The sequence below is a fragment of the Ctenopharyngodon idella genome, chromosome 5 (genome assembly GCF_019924925.1).
Source record: "Ctenopharyngodon idella isolate HZGC_01 chromosome 5, HZGC01, whole genome shotgun sequence".
Classification (NCBI taxonomy): domain Eukaryota; kingdom Metazoa; phylum Chordata; class Actinopteri; order Cypriniformes; family Xenocyprididae; genus Ctenopharyngodon; species Ctenopharyngodon idella.
Window position 1 is genome coordinate 7,656,396 of NC_067224.1, and position 21,983 is coordinate 7,678,378.

The 21,983-nt window shown below is 36.6% G+C and overlaps 1 protein-coding gene across 2 annotated transcripts in view; it reads left to right on the forward strand.

Annotated features, from left to right (window-relative positions):
- Nucleotides 1-21,983, forward strand: part of mcama (melanoma cell adhesion molecule a) — a 63,269-nt gene that overhangs the window by 33,840 nt on the left and 7,446 nt on the right. For both annotated transcript variants that reach the window (XM_051895274.1, XM_051895276.1), the window contains exons 2-14: nt 10,708-10,832; nt 12,621-12,846; nt 12,931-13,001; nt 13,098-13,185; nt 14,253-14,432; nt 15,316-15,443; nt 15,801-15,948; nt 17,272-17,387; nt 17,524-17,665; nt 19,597-19,727; nt 19,819-19,960; nt 20,639-20,677; nt 21,574-21,703. In XM_051895274.1, the coding sequence (XP_051751234.1) occupies nt 10,708-10,832; nt 12,621-12,846; nt 12,931-13,001; nt 13,098-13,185; nt 14,253-14,432; nt 15,316-15,443; nt 15,801-15,948; nt 17,272-17,387; nt 17,524-17,665; nt 19,597-19,727; nt 19,819-19,960; nt 20,639-20,677; nt 21,574-21,703 (1,666 nt within the window). The remainder of the gene's footprint in view (nt 1-10,707; nt 10,833-12,620; nt 12,847-12,930; nt 13,002-13,097; nt 13,186-14,252; nt 14,433-15,315; nt 15,444-15,800; nt 15,949-17,271; nt 17,388-17,523; nt 17,666-19,596; nt 19,728-19,818; nt 19,961-20,638; nt 20,678-21,573; nt 21,704-21,983) is intronic.

Here is a 21,983-nt window from a genome sequence, read left to right on the forward strand (position 1 = left end):
AATTGCTGTGAGATTGTGTTGGAAAAAACACTCCATGAAAGATGTATTAATAATGTTTTTGTGCTAACATTTTGAGAACATTATTAAAGACCAGATAATGAACATTCAATTAACGTCACTGGAAGAATGTTTGTTTATAACTTTGTAAGAACCTTGCCACAACGTTATCTAAAGTTCTGAGAATGTTCCCAATTAGCTGGGATGTCATTCCAAAAATGTATGACTTGTATATGACAGTATAAAGAATTGACAGGAAGCAAAGTGGGAGAGAGAGGGGGAGAGGATCAGGAAAGGTCCACTAGCCGGGACTCGAACACGGATTGCCTGAAGTGTGACTGCGCTACATGTCGGAGCGCTGCCCACGAGACCGTTTCTATGTGTTACAAATAATCATAAACAAATTTATTTGCAGTGACATGAACTGTCATTTTAGGGTCAAATACGTCTTTAGCTATACTATTGTTTTGAAATGTTTATCATATTGGCAAGACAAAGCCCTTTCTATTCAAAAGATAGGTAAGGCCTATTTACTTATCACAGATCACTGAAGTATGACTGACTCGAGATTCAAGAGGGAGGGAGTTTGTGTTTGCTTGCTGGGTTTTGCATTTGTCTTTAAGTTTAGGGAGTCACACTGCAAGAATAAAAAACAGCTGGAGATGTAATTCATCTCAGCTGGGGCTGAAACAGAAGCTGATCTTCTTGGTTGCTGAGCAGACAGACTAATGTTGTGACTACTGTCCACTTTTTTGTGGTTAACAGGGACACAATGTATATGTGGCAGTATAATCATGGTGGCGTACCCCATTGTTAGGATAATATCTTGGTTTTTAAAGGAACTCAGTTTCAGCTTGTGGCCCACAATTTCTCCACCCCTGCGTTCTTATACACACACAGACACACACTAGCTAGTCATCATCCTGTGAAAACAATGTGGTTTCAGGCATCCTTACTCTTGTTATTTGAAACTCTGTCAGCACGTCCAAATATTCACCGGTGGTTTCCAGACGTGGGTTTGTGCAGGGTAGGCCAACTGCCCCGATTGTTAATAACACAGCGCAGTGGTTTGACATACGTGGGCTTTAGGTATCTGTCTCTTCTGTGTTTCATTGGGTCAGTGACATGACACACATTTGTTTTCATCCAGATCTGTTAATTGATTCAAAAATACATTCAGGTTTCCTACATACAATAACTTGAATATACCATTTCCCTTCTACGAGTTTTAAAATTTTTGGTTATGTATGAAATTCTTAGTAGTTTGTAAATGGACCTCAAAAAGTAGTTCAGCATAATCTTTTATTATTTTTTCTTGTTTTGACAAAACTGCTTATTAGAGTCGTCATGAAACGGACGTTGAGATTGTCTTTTCCCTGTTGTGATATATATCTGAGTGAAAGACTTCTTGAACAAGAAGAAATGTAGGGCGGTACTTGAATTTTTCCATCAGGAATTGATTGGATGGTTGTGGTTTGCTATGGCTGTGATGTCATGTGAGTGACAGGTTGCAGGATATCATAGAGAAGACCCCAGCAGACCCTCATGAGTCTGTTAAGGTCAATAAGTCTCTTAAAATATAAAATTATTTTTACAATTAAAAATAATTGCGAGTTATTAAGTCAGAATTGCAAGATATAAAGTCGCAATTCTAACTTTTTTCTCAGAATTGCGAGATATAAACACAATTGCGAGTTATAAAGTCAGAATTATAAGATATAAACTCGCAATTCTGAGAAAAAATGTCAGTCTTTTTTCCCTTACAATTGGACATTATAACATGCAATTACGAGTTTATATCTCACAATTCTTACTTTATAACTCGCAATTGTGAGTTTATATCTTGCAATTCTGACTTTATAACTCGCAATTCTGACCTTATTACTCACAATTCTGACTTTATAACTCACAATTGTGAGTTTATATCTTGCAATTCTGACTTTATAACTCGCAATTCTGACCTTATTACTCACAATTCTTACTTTATAACTCGCAATTGTGAGTTTATATCTTGCAATTCTGACTTTATAACTCGCAATTCTGACCTTATTACTCACAATTCTGACTTTATAACTCACAATTGTGAGTTTATATCTCGCAATTCTGACTTTATATCACACAATTCTGACTTTATAACTCGCAATTGTGAGTTTATAACTCCCAATTGTGTTTATACCTCGCAATTTTGACTTTATATCACACAATTCTGACTATAACTCGCAATTATCTCACAATTCTGACTTTATAACTCGCAATTCTGACTTTATTACTCACAATTCTGACTTTATAACTCGCAATTGTGAGTTTATATCTCGCAATTCTGACTTTATAACTCGCAATTCTGACTTTATAACTCGCAATTGTTTATATCTCGCAATTCTGACTTTATATCACACAATTCTGACTTTATATCACGCAATTGTGAGTTTATATCTCGCAATTCTGACTTTATAACTCGCAATTGTGAGTTTATAACTCGCAATTCTGACTTTATATCACACAATTCTGACTTTATAACTCGCAAATTCTGACTTTATATCACGCAATTGTGAGTTTATAACTTGCAATTGTTTATATCTCACATTTCTGATTTTATATCACACAATTCTGACTTTATATCACGCAATTGTGAGTTTATATCTCACAATTCTGACTTTATAACTCGCAATTCTGACTTTATAACTCGCAATTGTGAGTTTATATCTCACAATTCTTACTTTATATCACACAATTCTGACTTTATAACTCGCAATTGTTTATATCTCGCAATTCCGACTTTATATCACGCAATTGTGAGTTTATATCTCGCAATTCTGAGAAAAAAAAGTCAGAATTGTGAGATATAAACTTGCAATTGCGAGAAAAAAAGTCAGAATTGTGAGAAAAAGTCATAATTATCTTTTTTTTTTTTTTATTTCACGGTGGAAACAAGCTTCCATAGTTTTCCCACTGTGTTTGTATCATAAAAAATGATAAAATAAATCATAAATAAAAGATTTGCTTATTTGAACTTTTTATGACAAGGCAAGGTTGTAGAATGTATAAACTGTAATCATATTTATGAATTAATAACCATATGAATCTAACATGAATACAAGAACTTAGGAGAAGATTTTAAAAGCTTTTTTCTTTTTCTTTATTGTGGACACTCTCTTTCTCTTTCTCTCAGATAAGAAAACATCATGTAGGTCTTTGCCTCAAATCTCCTCTGACAAGATATTCTGCACCTTTGCTAATCCTATTATCTGGCCATGTTTAAGGAAAAATCATTGTTAACTTGTTTGTGCCAGGCTATTTCAAAATGTTTGTTGGAGAAGATAAAGAAAGCCTAACTTGGGGCACACAATGCACTTCTGTTCACCTTTGTGTTTACCTGAAGACTTAAACAAGGACAAATGTGAGATACTTTAGGATGTTCAAAGCTTAGATAAGAGAAAAGAAGAGATTTGCTCCCCAGGTGTGGGAACAATGGCTTGTATCTAAGGGCCATGGGTGGATGGACGCAGTCGGGGGGCCTCAGTGAAGCTGTGCTAGAGGACAGAGAGGTCTAAGCAAATAGGGCCAGCGTCTTGGTCACAATAAGTGGGGCGGCTGCTCTCGGCTGGGGTGGGCAGGTTGAGGGAGGGGGTGAGAGAGAAAGGCAGCAGCCCTGAAAATGGGGTGCGAATGTAGAATGGGACCAGCGGGATGTGACTGTGAGTTTAATAAGGCTTTGTGTGTGTGGAGGTTCACTTAGCTGTACCTTAGGGAACAAATTGTCCACAGAAGTTAGTGAAATCTGACAAAACCCTCTTTTAGGACATCCTCAAAGGTTAAAATGCTTTATAAATAAAGGAAACACTATTTATTTTATTCTAAAATGTAAAACGTTCTTTTTAGGGGCAGGATGTGGGTTGGGGTTAGTCTGTAGTAAATAAGCTCAGCGTTACATAGGCTAAAAACTATGGTTATGGTATGTCTACATTTAGATAACTAAGTGTGTGTGTCTAAGTCTTAAGATGTTACTAGAATTATTCATATTATTACAGATACACGTTTTTCATAATTTATGTAAACTGAGGTTTTTGTGAAATAATGTTTTCATAGTTTTGATTTGTCCTGTAAGCGACAACTGTGACTAAATTTCAGATCTAGTGTGAAATACCCCTAAATATATCATTACTTTTTTCTTGATTTCCAGTAAGCATATCAAAACATCTTTAAATCATTTAAAAAAATAATAATAATTAAAGAAACAAAATTGCATATAATATTTATATATTTATAATTTTATATATATATATAAAATAGTATAATCAGTGTATTTTTTTTTTTTTTTTTCCACATTTTAAGAGTAAGGCCTGAAATGTCCACTATGCATGTACATATACACAAATGCAAGCTCAATTTCACAAATTTTTAGATTCATATTTGGAACATGTCAGAGCGCAATTCACAATGCAGCACATTGCTTATAAGTTGCATTCTCAGCATTGCCACAAGGGAAGCTATAGTAGGCATTAGTGCTAACTGTCTTCTTCTATGGTCAGTTTTCTCTTTTTGGTCAATTCATATAATTATATAATAATAATGAGTGTTCCAAAGATACCCGAATGGTCTACTTTTCCGGTTAGAATCGGAAGTGCAGATCTGTGCACACTCTAACGGCTAATATTGCCCACAACCCGTTGCGCCTTTAAAGAGGATTCGCATAGAACTACAAACACAAATAAAAAGCGTTAAAAAACTACAAACATGGCGGATGTGCGAAACCGACAGTTAAGCAGAGAGATTTTCAGTAGAGATGGGCTCAATTAATCAGTCTATAACCTGACTAAAAGATATTTATTCAATGTTTTCCACATTGTATTTCATCTGCAACAGCATTGTTAAACTTTTATAAAGATACGTTTGGTCATTAACTTTTAAATGCATCATTATGCAAACACATAAGGAGAGTTCTCCGCATGAAAGACCCACGACTGGCAGATCAACGTGCTACTACATTTTACTCCAATATGGTAGGAAATTAAATTATAAAAAATTGAGTTAATACAATGAAGGCGATTGTTTAATGAAGAGACTTAAAATATTATGTTATCTGAACCACATTAATTATTTAAGTTGATTTTGCAGAAGAAAAAATGTTGTGATAAATCATGAAAATAATTTTTTACAGTGTACTACAAAATCGCACATTAGTATGTCTTTTGGCCAAGCATTTGCATCTGCACTTGCCCAAACCTCATTAAATTTAGTAATTCATCTTATTTTAAGTATAGTTTAGTTATTTTTATTGGACAAAGACACTGATTAATCATAGGATTTTTGCAGTGTTGAGCTGAAATTGCACCAAGCATAAGTCTCGTTGATCACTCAATCAGAAACACACACACACACAACCCATCTCAGATGTTGTTGACACAGCTAGACCCCGTCCTTCCCAGCAGTAGCTGTGCCACTGACCTCATACTGCTGAGGGGAGGGAGACGAGTGATGAGGCTGTTGTGTAGCCGCTTCACCCCTGAACCCTTGCCAACGTCTCTCTCCTCCACCAGTCACTCACCAAGGACGTGGAAATCCCATAATAACCCGTCTCCACGGCACCCCACCAGTCCAGCTCCCTGCTTCCCAGATGTTTCCAATTAAAAAGGAGGCCTTTCAGTCCGAGCCTATTTTCTGCATGCTGAGAGAAAGAGCAAGAGAGAGACAGAGAGCAGGTTGCAGAGAGATAGAAGGGCTAAAGGGAAGAAAAATGACTTTCTTCTAAGACAAAAAGGCCGTTGAGGCCAGAGAGTGACATTTGAAAAGTCACAGTGGCCCGACGCTTGTTTTGATCGCAGATATCTGAGGAATGGAAGATGAGAAGATGAATGGTATTGCTCATGTCTGAGTCAGACAAAGATTTTCAGATTAAAATCAAGCCTGTGGTCACAAAATCTGGCCTTGTTTTTAAAAATGCTGTTCTTTCTCTCAGCTTTACTTAGGGTGGGCTGCCAAATATAATCATAACACACAAAAGACACATGGTCTGTATTTTTTCAGTTGGTGTGGTGGCAGCCGCCGGCAGGTCTGTGTTTGCCACTCAAAACCTCTATGTTGCAACAATAGAGACAGCCAGAAAGTAAAGAGAGGGAGGATTTTAAATGAATAGTTCACTTAAAAATGAAAATTCGGTCTTCATTTACTCACCCTTATATTTTGGTCTGTTCCTCACACTAAGATATTGTCTGAGTTCAGAAGACTTCAAGATTTATTAATGTTTTTTTAAAAAAAGTTTTGTTTACCAAGGCTGAATTTATTTGATTTAAGTACAATACAAGTAAAAAACAGTAATAATGTGAACTATTATTACAATTTACAATAACTATTTTCTATTTTAATATATTTAGGCCCGAGCACCGATGGTGTGAAGACCCTATTGTAATTGCTCAGTCAATTATTCTTCTTCTCCGAAATGAATCGCATTTTTGAGGGGTTAAACATGCTCGAAAACTCATGAAACTTTGCACACGTGTCAGAAGTGGTGAAAATTTACGTCTGTTATGGGTTTCAGAATTAGGTGTGGCAAAATGGCTCAATAGCGCCACTTACAAAATTTCAATTATGCGCCCTTTATGCTACGTTTCACGTACAATCATGAAATTCGGTAGACACATGTAACAGCCCAATACCTACAAAAAAATTCCAAATGTTGTACTTTAATGAACTCCTCCTAGAGATTTTATCAGATAAACATCATATTTGGTCAGTCTAATCTTAAGGCCACATTACATTAAATTGCGAAGATCTTGAGTTTTCCCTGAAGGGTGTGTCCGTGGCGGCCTGACAAAATTCGATGTTTCGCCATGAAACAGGAAGTTATTGTAACTCGGGCATACAATGTCTGATCTGCACGAAACTTCACATGTTTGATAAGAGTACTGGCCTGAAGACATCTACATGGCAATATCCAGTTACAATCATAGTGCCACCTGTGGGCAACAGGAAATGTTACACTGTGATTAACTCCTCGTAAAGATTTAACCATATCAACATCATATATGGTCAGTCTAATCTTAAGGCCTTAGCAATGTTAAATTGCGAACATCTAGAGTTTTTGTTGAAGAGCGTGTCCGTGGCGGCCTGAGAAAGTCTGATGTTTCACCATGAAAGAGGAAGTTGTTATCACTCAGGCATACAGTGTCCGATCTGCCCCAGATTTCGCATGTGTGATAAGAGTCATGGCCTGAAGACATCTATATGCCAATATTCAGTTAGTCATAGCGCCACCTGCTGGCAACAGGAAATGGCATGCTTTACACTGTAATTCACTCCCAGAAACACATTTAAATATGCCATGAAGTACCAATCACTTGGCTAAGTGCTAATGTATGTGATTAACGCCACGAAACAGGAAGTTGTTGTAACTCAGGCATACAATGTCCGAACTTCCCCAAACTTCATATGTTTGATAATAGTCCAGGCCTGAAGACATCTACATGGCCCGGGTGCGAGGGCCCTTTCATCGCTGCTTGCAGCTTTAATTTGAAATATAATTTGTTCCTGTGATGGTGAAGCTGAGTTTTCAGCATCATTACTCCAGTCTCCAGTGTCCTTCAGAAATCCTTATGCTGATTTGGTGCTCAAGAAACTTTTCTTATTAAAGATGTTGAAAATAGTTTTGCTGCTTAATATTTTTTGTGGAAACTATATACATTCAAAAGAACAGCGTTAGTGCAAGTATTATAGATTTATATATTATATATTTCTTTAATAAATAAATAAATAAATAAATAAAATCTTACTGATCCCAAACTTTGGTAATGTAAAATAATAAATGATGATCAGAATATTTTTGGGGGAAGTTCAACATGGCACCTCATGGCAAAGAACTCTCTGAGGATCTGAAAAAAAACAATTGTTGCTCTACATAAAGATAGCGTAGGCTATAAGAAGTTTGCCAAGACCCTGAAACTGAGCTGCAGCACGGTGGCCAAGACCATACAGCGGTTTAACAGGACAGGTTCCACTCAGAACAGGCCTTGCCATGGTCGACCAAAGAAGTATCCAGAGGTTGTGTTTGGGAAATAGACGTATGAGTGCTGCCAGCATTGCTGCAGAGGTTGAAGGGGTGGGGGGTCAGCCTGTCAGTGCTCAGACCATACGCCGCACACTGCATCAAATTGGTCTGCATGGCTGTCGTCCCAGAAGGAAGCCTCTTCTAAAGATGATGCACAAGAAAGATGCACAAGAAAACCCGCAAACAGTTTGCTGAAGACAGGCAGACTAAGGACATGGATTACTGGAACCATGTCCTGTGGTCTGATGAGACCAAGATAAACTTATTTGGTTCAGATGGTGTCAAGCGTGTGTGGCGGCAACCAGGTGAGGAGTACAAAGACAAGTGTGTCTTGCCTACAGTCAAGCATGGTGGTGGGAGTGTCATGGTCTGGGGCTGTATGAGTGCTGCCGGCACTGGGGAGCTGCAGTTCATTGAGGGAACCATGAATGCCAACATGTACTGTGACATACTGAAGCAGAGCATGATCCCCTCCCTTCGGAGACTGGGCCGCAGGGCAGTATTCCAACATGATAACGACCCCAAACACACCTCCAAGACAACCACTGCCTTGGTAAAGAATGTCTCCAGACCTAAACCCTATTGAGCATCTGTGGGGCATCCTCAAACGGAAGGTGGAGGAGCGCAAGGTTTCTAACATCCACCAGCTCTGTGATGTCGTCATGGACGAGTGGAAGAGGACTCCAGTGGCAACCTGTGAAGCTCTGGTGAACTCCATGCCCAAGAGGCTTAAGGCAGTGCTGGAAAATAATGGTGGCCACACAAAATATTGACACTTTAGGCCCAATTTGGACCCTTTCACTTAGGGGTGTACTCACTTTTGTGGCCAGCGGTTTAGACATTAATGGCTGTGTGTTGAGTTATTTTGAGGAGACAGCAAATTTACACTGTTATACAAGCTGTACACTCACTACTTTACATTGTAGCAAAGTGTCATTTTTTCAGTGTTGTCACATGAAAAGATATAATAAAATATTTACAAAAATGTGAGGGATGTACTCACTTCTGTGAGATACTGTATGTAGTATGTTTGTTGTGATTTAAATAACAAAAACAATGTAATACAGTAAAAAAATAAAAAGTAATCAGAAATTCTTTTTTTATGTTTTGGATGCATTACAGTAATAAAAATATGGAGGAAAATTAGCCTAATTGTGTTAAATATGGCACAATGTGTCCTAAAAAGCACGTCATTCTGAATTATGCAAAGTATTATTTCTTTTTTCATTCTTTTGATTATTGGGTGAAATTAACCTGAGCTGCGTTTCCCAAAAGCATCACAAGTAGATCATAGAACCATTGCCACCAATGCTCTCTACGATCAACTACGATCAGCTCAAACTGCTTTTGAGAAACGCATGTTTTTGTGAAATACCTTAAATGCATATTAATAGCTTTTCATATTCCTGCAGACAGTTCACTTTATGTGTAATAAAGCAAGTTTATGGGCCATGTTTTATCCCTTGATTTCCATGAAAATGCTTTTGAGAGCCATAACATGTAATAGCTTGTATAGAGAATAACTTGTATTGAATTAATGATTTTGCCTATTTTACTGTGTGCTGTCTGAGTCAGTGCTGATGTGGTATGGTGGCCTAGAGCAACATTTATAATAATATGATAATAATAATAATAATATAATATTGCCAGCCATGTGAAGCTGTGCCATGAATGGTTTAACTTTCAACTTCTGCAAGATCAATGCATCTACAAATGGGTCATCAGAAGATCTGCACGGAATCTGCCTGCAGAATTGTGCAGAAAGTTCTGCAGAATTTAAACATACTTCATTCAAGTTATGCACCTCCCCCACCCCTTATGTATTAGTTTACTAAATATATTGGCTAATTTGATTATGCTTTCAGCTATCAGTAGAGTATAATACTCTCAGTTTAACCCTGTTTAAATCCATTCTGACAGATCTGCATTGGAATTACACTACACAAACAGTGCCAAAAATGTGAAAAATAGATGTGTGCATAGATTACATGTGCACTGTCCATATATCTTCAATCTCAACAGGATAACATCAAAGTCCAATGACTCATTGACTGTCTCATGTCCTCAGTATGCCTGCATGCAATCTACTGACACGGAATTCTGCAGAAGTCACACTGACATATTTTTTGTACACAACTGACTATGGAAAAACTTGAAATCAATGTGTCGTTGGAAGGACAAAAAATCAACACCATGATAACATCATCTTCAGCACGACAATATGAAAAAACTGCATCACTTGCAATACAGATAAATCACATAATTGACATGCTTGTACACATCCGTCACCCCTTCCATGTTCGTTTATCAGCTTTGACTTATTATGGTTTCATTTTCAGTTCTGAATAGATGTATTCTTTGTACTTTTTTTACCATATTAAATCCATCCTAAATAATTTCGCTTCACAATCGGCACAGGACATGCAAAAACAAGCTTCATTTACAGTCTTCAAATGACCCTGAAGAGTTTCAACAAAGAGAGTGTTTTACTGTTGTTGACCTCATTAATAGGAGTGTAATTGAGTTTTCTCTAAGGCTGTGACTTAAACATTACTACACAATCTAAAATGCATTAAATGCTTGTTAATGTGTTTTTTCATGTGTTGATAAAGCAGCCTTTGTTCTCTCATGGCCTCAAGCACACAATCTCAACAAGTTTTCTTTGGCAGCTTGGGCGCTGGTGGATCTGAGGATGGAGGACACTATAGAGGTTTACATGGACGAGTCTGCAGAGATCCCCTGCCTGTACACCTTCACCGCGAAACCCACTACGGTGATGGTGCAGTGGTTTGTGGTGAGTCCCGAAAGCTGTCACACTCTTTCACTTTTTTCAGTTTAAAACTTAAGAATGAAAATTCTTTCATCAATTACTCACCTTTATGTCGTACCAAATCCATAAGACATTTGCTTATCTTCGAAACGCAAATGAAGAAAGATTTTGTCCATTCATTACAAGTCCATGAAACCAAAACTTTAACACTTCAAAAAGTTTACAAAGACAATCCATCTATTTGAATTGAGCATTTAATCCAAGTCTTCTGAAGAGACACGATCGCTAAACATAGCTGATTGATGAACAGATTTCATTTAGGCTTTTATTCACATATGAACATTGATCAACACACTTAGAGCACATCAAATATGGCAAATTGAAGCTCAGCCATACTTGTTTGACATGTGAGAACAAACTTTGGTTCTTGCAGAAGCTTGAACAAGTTTGTGTGGTGTCACGTCATGCATGTGAGTTTCCGTTTACCATATTTGATGTGCTCTATGTACTGTATATACATTAATCAATGTTTATATGTGAACAAAAGCCTGCATTAAAGGATTAGTTCACTTCAGAATTAAAATTTCTGGATAATTTACTCACCCTCATGTCATCCAAGATGCTAATGTCTTTCTTTCTTCAGTTGAAAAGAAATTAAGGTTTTTGAGGAAAACATTCCAGGATTTTTCTCCATATAGTGGACTTCAGCGGGGTACAATGGGATGAAGTTTAAATGGAACTTCAAAGGGTTCTACACGATCCCAGACGAGGAATAAGGGTCTTATCTAACGATAGATTTTTTACAAATTTTCTAAAAAAAAAAAAAAAAAATTATATACTTTTTTACTTTTTAACCACAAATGCTCGTCTTGCTCTGCGATGCGCCTCACATTACGTAATCATGTTGGAAAGGTCACACGTGATGTAGTACCAATCCAGTGTCTACAAAGCAAACGTGCAAAGACTAAGTCAAGCGTGTTTTACAAAAAAAGGTCAAACGATGTCTGAAGATTTTGAAGTTGGAGTAAAAAATGAGATGCAGTTTTTCGCCCTGCCGTGGTACTTCCGCCTGACCTTTCCAGCATGATTATGTAATGTGTGGTGAATTTTTTTTTTTAGAATATGACATTGTTTTGCTAGACAAGACCCTTATTCCTCAGCTGGGATCATGTAGAGCCCTCTGAAGCTGCATTTAAACTGCAATTTGTACCTTCAACCCGTTGTACCCCGATGAAATCCACTATATGGAGAAAAATCCTGGAATGTTTTCCTCAAAAACCTTAATTTCTTTTCGACTGAAGAAAGAAAGACATAAACATCTTGGATGACATGGGGGTGAGGAAATTATCAGGAAATTTTAATTCTGAAGTGAACTAATCCTTCAAATTTGCTCCTCATATAAAGCATCATGTCTACTTAGAAGGCTTGGATTAAACCGCTCGATTCATATAAATTACTTTTACAATGTCTTTTTGTACTTTTTATTGTGTGAAAGTTTGGGTTTAGCAGAATTTCAATGGATGGACAAAATGATGAGAGAATATTAAAAATATCTTAATTTGTGTTCCAAAGATCAACAGAAGTCTTATGGGTTTGGAATGACATGAGTAAATGATGATTTTTGAGTTTTTGGTGAACTATCCCTTTAATGGTGCTGGAAGTGTGCTGTTACTTTTCAAGTGCTCAGACTTTCACCTGGCTGACAATAAATTGAGTAAAAATTCCCTTAGACTTACATTGAACGAGGGACTCGAGTCATATCTACTCGAGTCCCTCTATCTAATCATAAGTTTTATTTTCCATCATCCTCAGCGGGGACGTGAAGGTAATCGGGTAAGGATCTCCTACAGCGATCTGACCATGCAGAAGGTGGATGAGAACACAATCTACAGTGATCGTATCAGTGTGCAATCAAACAGTGATGGAGAAACTCTGATCATTCAGGACGTTAAGCTGTCTGATGAGAGAGAGTTTTTCTGTCAGGTCAGTGGGTTTGCGGCAGGCAATGGAGAGGCCAAGACTCTCCTGAAGGTTTTTGGTAAGTCTTTTCCTCCTGTCAGTTGAATATCCTCTCTAAATTGCTTATTTTATATATATAAAAATGTTAACTTGCTGTTTTCAGACCCCCCAGAGCCTCCTGTCATTGAAGGTGTCCTCTCTGGAGTTTCTGTGTCCAGTGACTCCCTAGCTAAGGTACATCATGCTCTCAAATTCTCCCTGTGTGCATATGTAACGTTTGTGTCAGTTATATATGCTCGGTCTAAGCTGACACATGTCTTTTTTGGTTAGATTGCATCTTGTGAAACCAGAGATGGCTTTCCCAAGCCAAACATCACATGGTACCGTGATCACATCCCCATCCACCCTGCTAATGGCTGTGAGTAAGATTAATATGCTCCACATGGACCTCATCATTGACAGACTTATTATCTATACATTAGTCCAAATTCATTTTTCTTTATAATTCAGTTCTAATTCAGTAATTTTAAGTTTTAATATTACTAATATTAATATAATTTTAATATGCATTTTTATATTATAAAAAAAGGATTTAAAAAAAATATTATTTGCAAATAGGCCTAATTTAAATTGATAACTTAATAACTACAATAGACCTGGAACTTTTATCATTCTTATTTCTCTTTTGTTATTCCCTTACATAATCTTTTAATTATTTAATTCCTTTTAATAAGAAAATAGAAAAAAAATTGGTCACCGCCAATGTACAAGACATGGTTACAGCCTTGGGGCCAGATTTACTAATCGGGGCAAATTAGCGTGAGAGCGCAATTCCACAAATGCGCCGATGGGAGTGGCAAGTTTTGCGCGTGATCTACTGCTGACGCGCAAATTAAAAAACACAGACGCAGTCAAATCATTTACATCTGACGCTCATCAGGTGCTGGTCGACACAGGCGCAATTTGTTACATGTAATATACGGATAACGTCTTCCTCTGGCATTCCAAAGAAATGGAAAGTGGAATGGAGTGGAAAATATTTTCTCCCTTCTACCACAAGCTCTCTGTTCTCTGTGGTGTCTCCCCCTAGCAGCAACAATTGCAGCCATGTCGCAATATGGGTTAAGACATGCTTTTTTTGGGCATTAAATAATGGTGCAAATACCAGTAAATTGACTAGCACAAACATTAGTAAATCACGTTGCCTGATTCATTTAAATACTCTCCTCCCATAAATTTTGTGTCTGAAAGGGAAACTCCTACAAATGCATATGCAGTAAGGTCAGCCGCAAAATCAACTCGGTCCACGCCTTTTCAGCACTGATTTTGCACTGCATGTCTTTAGTAAATCCCGACAGTAGTTTTTTTAATGCCAAAAGAGTGTTTGTGCTGGCGCAAGCTGTTAGTAAATCTGGCCCTAAGTATGAAAAATAGTTGCCACTAATGTGTATGTATGTCTGGCTGTGTGTGTGTGTTTCTTCTCAGTGGTGAATGTTGTAACACTAGTGACAAGGGAATCCAGTGGTCTATATACAGTACAGAGTGATTTGCATTACAAGGTGACCAAGGAAGACAAAGACGCCCACTTTTCCTGTGAAGTCAGCTACTTTGTCCCAGCAGCTGTCAGGACATCTGAGTCCAAAGGCATCAATATTACAGTTCACTGTAAGTCCCTAATTGAGAGTTTTTGATGAAGTAGAATGTGATACATCCAATTTTTTCCATGACAATCAGAATTTGTGTTCTAACCACACTCAATGGGCTCTATATAGAACTGGTTCTGTATTCAATGGGTTTCTTTATTCTCGACTCAGTTTTATGCCCAAAAAGTTTCTATATAAGGAGAGATGTCTTAAATGATTGAATAATACTTTAATATTTAACGATTTATTTAATTTTTTTTCTAGTGAAAGGGTATGTTTATGAGCTGTTTAATTCATAAAATTTAATTAAAACTAAATCCATAAAATTATTACATGATGGGAACCCCTGAAAGGTTCTATATATGAAACACCTGACATTCCTTTAATGTTCTATATAGAACAAGCTACACAACATCTGGGTTTCTGTATGTATTGCATTGTGCTGGATAGCTCCGCCCACTGTGAAATCTCATTGGTCCAAAATCCCACTTTAACATACCTGCATATTAGACATAATATTTGACTTTACTGGCAATGATTTGATCATTTCACATAGTATTTTTACTTTCATTGTGGACAAAAAAATATATTTGAATCTGATGACAATCTTGGTGTGCACAAAAGGCTTAAAGATCACATCAGATCTGACATGTCTAACATGGTTTTATATGAAAGGACCCGTATTTTCCTGTTTCATGTTTTTAATATTTCAGATAGCGTCAATACGTCACAGGCAATGGTAAACTCTAGTCTGAGTTGTGTTCGTCATGACACAGCTATGAAGGTCTCTGCTTTGTCAGCTTTGACTAAATAAATAAGTGTGAGAATTATGTTGCGTTGGCGAGATACTTATGAATGAATTAGGATTCATGGCCCCTTGGTCTTTGTGTATGTGCTTCATATAGATCCAACAACCAGCGTGGAGATATGGAAAGAATCGCCTGAGGGCTTGGTCAAAGAGGGGGACACAGTGGAGATCCGTTGCCAAGGCGATGGGAACCCCCCAGCACCCATCATTTTCAACCGAGAACAAGTGAGAATAGCCTCTTTTTTTCTCTTTTTATTCGGACCCGTTTTTTTTCTGAATGGGAGGCTGTAAAGCATTGAGAAGAAGTGGACATAGCAGACGTCTGGCCCAGACAATGTGTTTGATATGCACAGACAGAACAGTACCATTACGCACAGATTTGACCTTAAATTGTGGGTACACTAAAATCCACTCCAGCTTTGACCTGGAAAAGTGCTTAGTGCCATGTCAGGTTCTAAGCAGCTGTACACACTTTCATATGACTATTTAGATGAAATTCTATAAACAAACTTAAGATCATTTAATGTGTTGTAAGGGAAATTGTAATGTCAGTATGATAGACATTCACACTGCTCATAACAGTCAGATGCGGAGCTGGATTCGTATCATGGGATGCTGGTCCTGAAGGAGGTGTCTCGGGCAGACAGCGGTGTGTATGAATGTCACTCTCTGGACCTGGATGCAGTGAACCATGATGAGGTGGTGGACACCCTACAGCTCATTGTGCATTGTGAGTGAAAACTTCCAGCTTCTCAGTTTTTCACACCCTGATTTTGAAACTAGAAATAAATTGCACACCACCATAATATTATCTTTCATGACACTCAAGGTCACCTTACAAATCTTCCTAAAAACATCAGTATAACAACAATATCATACTATAATATACATTAGACACTGAAGAATAAGATATTGCTCAATACAAGTGCAATCATAAATAAGCCTGTTTAAATAAATGAGTTATAAGGCGAGATTACTGTTGTACTTGAGATGTACTGCTGCTAAATGTTTTGACTCTTAATTTGTACATAATAAATATTATTCTTTCTATTCATCAAAGGATCTTGAAAAAAAAAGATCACGGTTTCTACAAAAATATTAAGAAAGACCATTTTCAACATTAATAAGAAGAAGAAATATTTCTTGAGCACCAAATCAGCATATTAGAATAATTTCTGAAGGTTCATGTGACACTGAAGACTGTAGTAATTAGTGCTAAAAATTCAGAAATATATTAAAATAGAAAACAGTTTTTTAAATATATCAAAATAGAAAACAGTTCTTTTAAATTGTAATATTTCACAATATTACCATTTTACTCTATTTATGATCAAATAAATGCAGCCTTGGTGAGAATAAGATACTAAAAAAAGAGAGAATAAGATACTAGAATAAGATTAAAAAATAAATAAATAAAAAAAACTTACTATCCCCAAACTGTTTAATTTTGCAAATGCTTTAGTCCAAAGTGATTTATAAATGAGGGGAAAAACAATTAATTTAACGTAAAGGAGCCAAATTTATTAGCAGTGAACTTTTTGTTGAATAATGAAAAGTTACTCTGTTTATTGAAAAAAAGGTCACTAGACCATTATTTTGCATATTATATATACTTTCTATAATGTAAAATACATACATATTATCCAAAAAATAATGAAATAAATAAATATATATATATAAAATAATAATAATAAAGTATTTCTGTTTTGCTGGTGCAATATGAATGAAATGCTTTGTCCATAAATTAATTAATCATCATTTACTCACCCTCATTAAATAAAGCTGATATAATTCATGCCAGTCTCACAACAAGACTTTTACTCTGAATTATTGAGCATTTACGGATGGTACTCAACCAGAATGCGTCTTTTGCCGCTGCTGTTACAACATATGCATTTCTGCTCTTGACTGCTAAGTGGCGCTATAACTATAGATTTTCACAAGTTATGGAGTGGATGTATCACAGCTCGTTTTCTTGAATAGAATTCAACCACGCCAGTGGAGATTACAAGAAAAATACTACAATAAGATGTTTATGTGTGCATGTGTGCAGATCTGGACCCAGCTGTGGTGATGCCCAAAGACTCAGAGGTCATGCTGAAAGGAGAGAGTCTGACAGCCACCTGCAATGCCCTGTCGTCTTTAGAGACCTCTACTGTGTGGTTTAAGGTAACACTGCAGTGTGATTCACGCATCATTCAGCAGTCTAGACACGTTCATTTAGTCTTCCACATTCTGTTTAGAGCTTCTTTTCACCCCATCTGTTCCTTGCTAAATTTGTTTGCACACGTTTGTTTGTGTGTAGGATGGGATTGAGGTCGGAAGAGGACACACAATGCAGCTGCTAGACGCCACATTTGACACAGCTGGACAGTATGACTGTGAAGTGACTGTACCGTCTCTTCCAGGCCTGCTGACCAGAGGTTCTGTCCACATCATCGTACAGGGTAAGGAAGAGCTCATCAAGTATTTAAAGAGGACCTGTTATGCTTTTTTTACATTTTCAAATTTCTTTAGTGTGTAATGTTGCTTTTTGAGCATGAAAAAGGTTTGCAAAGTTACAAAGCACAAAGTCACTCCAAAGGGACGTTTCCAGGGGCGATTCTCCACCTCCAATGAGAGTATGAGAGTAAAAATCATTTCATATATTGTTTGTATACTAGGGTAGGCATGAACAATACAGAAGGTTCTACACTACTTGTCAAGTCAATCCCATATTAATTTAATTTCTAATCATTTTAAATAACCAGCTAATATTCATTAATATTCATTGAGAATGTAGACAAACCTTATATTACTGTAACTGTCCAATATGTGGGTAAAAAAAAAATGTTAAATTTTTTTAAGACGTAATGTTTTAAATGCTATTTTTTCTCTACATTTGTGCAGTTAAATTAACTTTAAAGAAGACGTACATTTCTCATTTTCATTCATAGAGATAACAGAAAATGTGCCATGCTTTAGTGGAGGATTTCTGTCACTTGGTGGAAAACCAAAACAGTTTTAACGTGAAAATGACATGAATTTACCACTATAACCAGTAGATGGCTGCAGAGGACCACTCATTAGCTCATTTGCCTTTTCCTCTTCCTTTTATAGTTCTTTTTAAGGGTTTGGCTTTTGGATTTATTATAAAATGAATATTGTGACCAATTTGAGCAATTTTATTGTACTGAAGTATTAAGTATAGCAGGAGTAGGAAAAGTCACAAAGTGTCATGCCATTTAGATGAAAGGAACATTAAAAAAATAAATATATAAATAAATAAGCTCAGATTTTACAGTGGATGGGGAACTGTCTTGTAGCCTATTGCTCCGGCATCATATTATGTAAACTGCATTTATGACAAAGAACTACACAGATGCAGATATCATAAGAATCGATCGATAAATGTATGCGCTGCGCAGTTGTGAATTGAAGAACACGCTGAATAACATGCAGACTAAAATACGGGGAGGCCGCCATTTTAATGTGAGTTTTAAAGGGGACTGAGGCGATCACAAATTAGTGTACATATCATGGAGATAATCAAAAATTTTTAGGGAGGCTGAAGCCCTCCTAAAATGGGCCTGGTGACACCCCTGACTGTTTCTGAACTCCCTGAAACGCGTCGATTGTAGTCTTGAGTTTTCTTCTGGGAATGAACACGTCACAATATTCCTCATTTAAATAATTCCCACCCGAGGCATACACAAAAAAGTGGCGATGCCTGGTTGAGTTGCGTTGCGTTAGTATGTTGAAACTTGTGGTTATGGTAAGGAGCGTGACCAATCACAACACACTGGTCTAGCTGACCAATCAGTCCACATTGTGCTTTTCGGAAGGAGGGGCTTCATAGAAACAGAAACTAAACAGGGCTGCGTTTTCGTCAAAGCATCATAAGCCTTAGTAGATCGTAGAACCATTGCCACCAGTGATCTCTATGATCAACTTAGCTCACAATGCTTTTGAGAAATGCAGCCCAGATCGTTACTGACAGACTGGGAAGAGAGGTGCTTCAACAATGTAAAATATGTGAAAAAATATGTTTTTTTGAACATTCAAGCTTAAAAACCAATTCTAGTAGAGCCCAAAAACAAAATTATGGCCTGGTTTCACTGACAGGGCTTAGCCTAAGCCAGGATTAGGCCTTAGTTCAATTAGGATATTTAAGAAGTTTTTATAAACGTACCCTAGAAAAACATTACTGGTGTGAATTTTAAGACAAAACAATGGCACTGACATATTTTAAGACATGTCAGTGCAAGTTGCTTTCAGTTAAAACAGGCTAACTTGAGCTAGTCCAAGTCTTTGTAAAATGGCATAATAAACTGCTGAAAAGAGCTTTACATTTAGTAGTAGTATATTTCTAAAGTTGTTACTGGATCTGTTCCTCTAGGTCCACCTCAGATGAAAGATGCTGAAAGGGAAATTGAGCTGACAGAAAAAGTCGGGGAGTGGTTAAATTTGAGCTGTGAGGTGAGAGGTCACCCTAGACCCGCCATCACCTGGAGCATCACTGGCAGCCCGGTAACACAGATTTCCTCTCAGCCTTCTGCTCAAGTTACACAGAGCTTGGATTGACGCTTTTGTCTTGTATGTGTGTGTATTGTACTCTCAGAACTGGCGTGATGATGTTAAAAGAGAGACGGAGGAGCAAATTCACAGCGTTTTGACGCTTAAAGTTACCACTGACACTGTTGCTATCTGCAATTCAACAAATGACTTTGGAATAGAGACCAAGACCTACAACATCAAGAGCAGTAAGAGTCGATTTATCTTGTTTACACTGAAAATCAGGAAACATGATCGCAATAAATAATCAGGATGAAGACGATGAAGATGATGATTATGATTATTATATATAATATATTTGATTATATCACATTTGATGTAGTTAAATATAATTGACTAAATGTATTGTATAATTATAAATATATAGATGTAATATCTATACACACATTACTGTGTAAAATTATATACATACATTTTTTATTATTTTTACCTTAAATATATAAATATAATAAAAAAATTTAATTTAATAATTGGGTATTTATTTAGATTAATATAATTTATTAATTTTTATTAATTTATAAAAATCCAAAAGTTTGGGTCAGTAAAAACAAATTTCTTATGCTCTTTATTTTATCAAAAATACAGTAAAAACAGCAATATTGTGAAATATTATTACAATTTAAAAGAACTGTTTTCTATTTTAATATATTTTAAAATATTGATATATATTAATAAATATAAATTAATAAAATATATTTTTATTGTCAGCATCATTACTCCAGGCTTCAGTGTCACATGATCATGTCTTATTATGTTAAAAACAGTTGTAACATTCTAAATGTCTTTACTGTCACTTGTTTGATTTCATTGGTAATACCGGCTGTTTGGAATCAAAAATGTTAATGTTGTCCCTTGTTTTCTCCCAGTTCCTTTCTCCCAGAGTCCAACGGCTAGAAAAACTTCAGGTAACAATTTTTTTTCATCTACTGTCACTCTTTACGTCAGTCAGAACAGATCGTAAGTTTTAAACGTCCATTTAATCCCTGCAAAATCCATCCCAACCAAACAATGAAAGATCATCTAATGTACTTGAATAATTCATAGATTTTATATGGCAAAGCCTCCACAGCAGCACGGTTAGCTTGGCTCTTCGTATCGGCCTCTGGGCATATTTAAAATTCTGTGTGAAGAAAAGTCATAGTGCAAAAAAAAAAAAAAGCAAGCAAAAATTGAAGCAGACATTACTTCAGATAGCAGGGGCAGATCTAGCGCTGAATGTTTTCCAAGATGAATGTATAATTAGTTCTATGTGAATATTTTAACAAATGTTTTGAAGTGCTGGGCTGCAACTGAGACTGTTAAATTAATATGGTGAACATTGTGGTGGCGGCCTGCTGTTTTACTGAGTAGATTTAACTCATAAAATTCATTCCCAGACAATTGTTTGTCGTCTCTCAGTGTTTATTTATAGCATTTGATGACGCTTCCTCTGAATGGCGCTCCTTAATTTTCTTTATTTGACTCTGAGGAATATGAGTCTCTTATTCCATTTTACTAAAACACTCTAATTATATGTTTTATATACCAAACTCGTCTCATTTACAAGGACATGCGTCCCTGACATGTGGCACATGTTTTGAATCCAAATGTTCTAGCCATTGTTAAAAAGTGCAGTGTGACGTGCCCTCTTTTCGTGATCTGGTATGGTATTACACTTTTGTATTTTGCCTGAAAGCACATTTATTGCATTTCAGCATGAATTAATCTAGTCTTAATTAGTCTTGTTGAAAGGGTAATAATTTATGGGTTATTATATATCAGTCAGTCATGCTAATGTTGACGTCTCTTGTTCTCTTTGCAGTCGATAATAGTGGAGTGATTATTGTGGTGATTATTGTGAGCATCCTGTTGCTGGCCATCCTGGGCAGTGTCTTCTACTTTCTGTATAAAAAGGGCAAGTTACCCTGTGGACGCTCAGGGAAGCAAGAAATGTATGTTATACTTTTATCTCCTTCTATCCAGTTTATTCGTACACATTAGTACAGAGGTTTTCAAACTGGCTGCATTGGAGTACGAGAGGGTCTGTGGAAAAGTTTAGAGGAAAAAAAAGTAAAAACAAATAAATAATAAAAATCTGCATTTAAGGGGTCATGAATTGAGAAATCAACTTTTCCTTGTGCTTTTGATATATAAGAGGTAGGGGTGTCGCAATATACCAGTGTTGACGATGATCGTGATATTCAAAGCATGAAATATCGACATCGTGTTAAT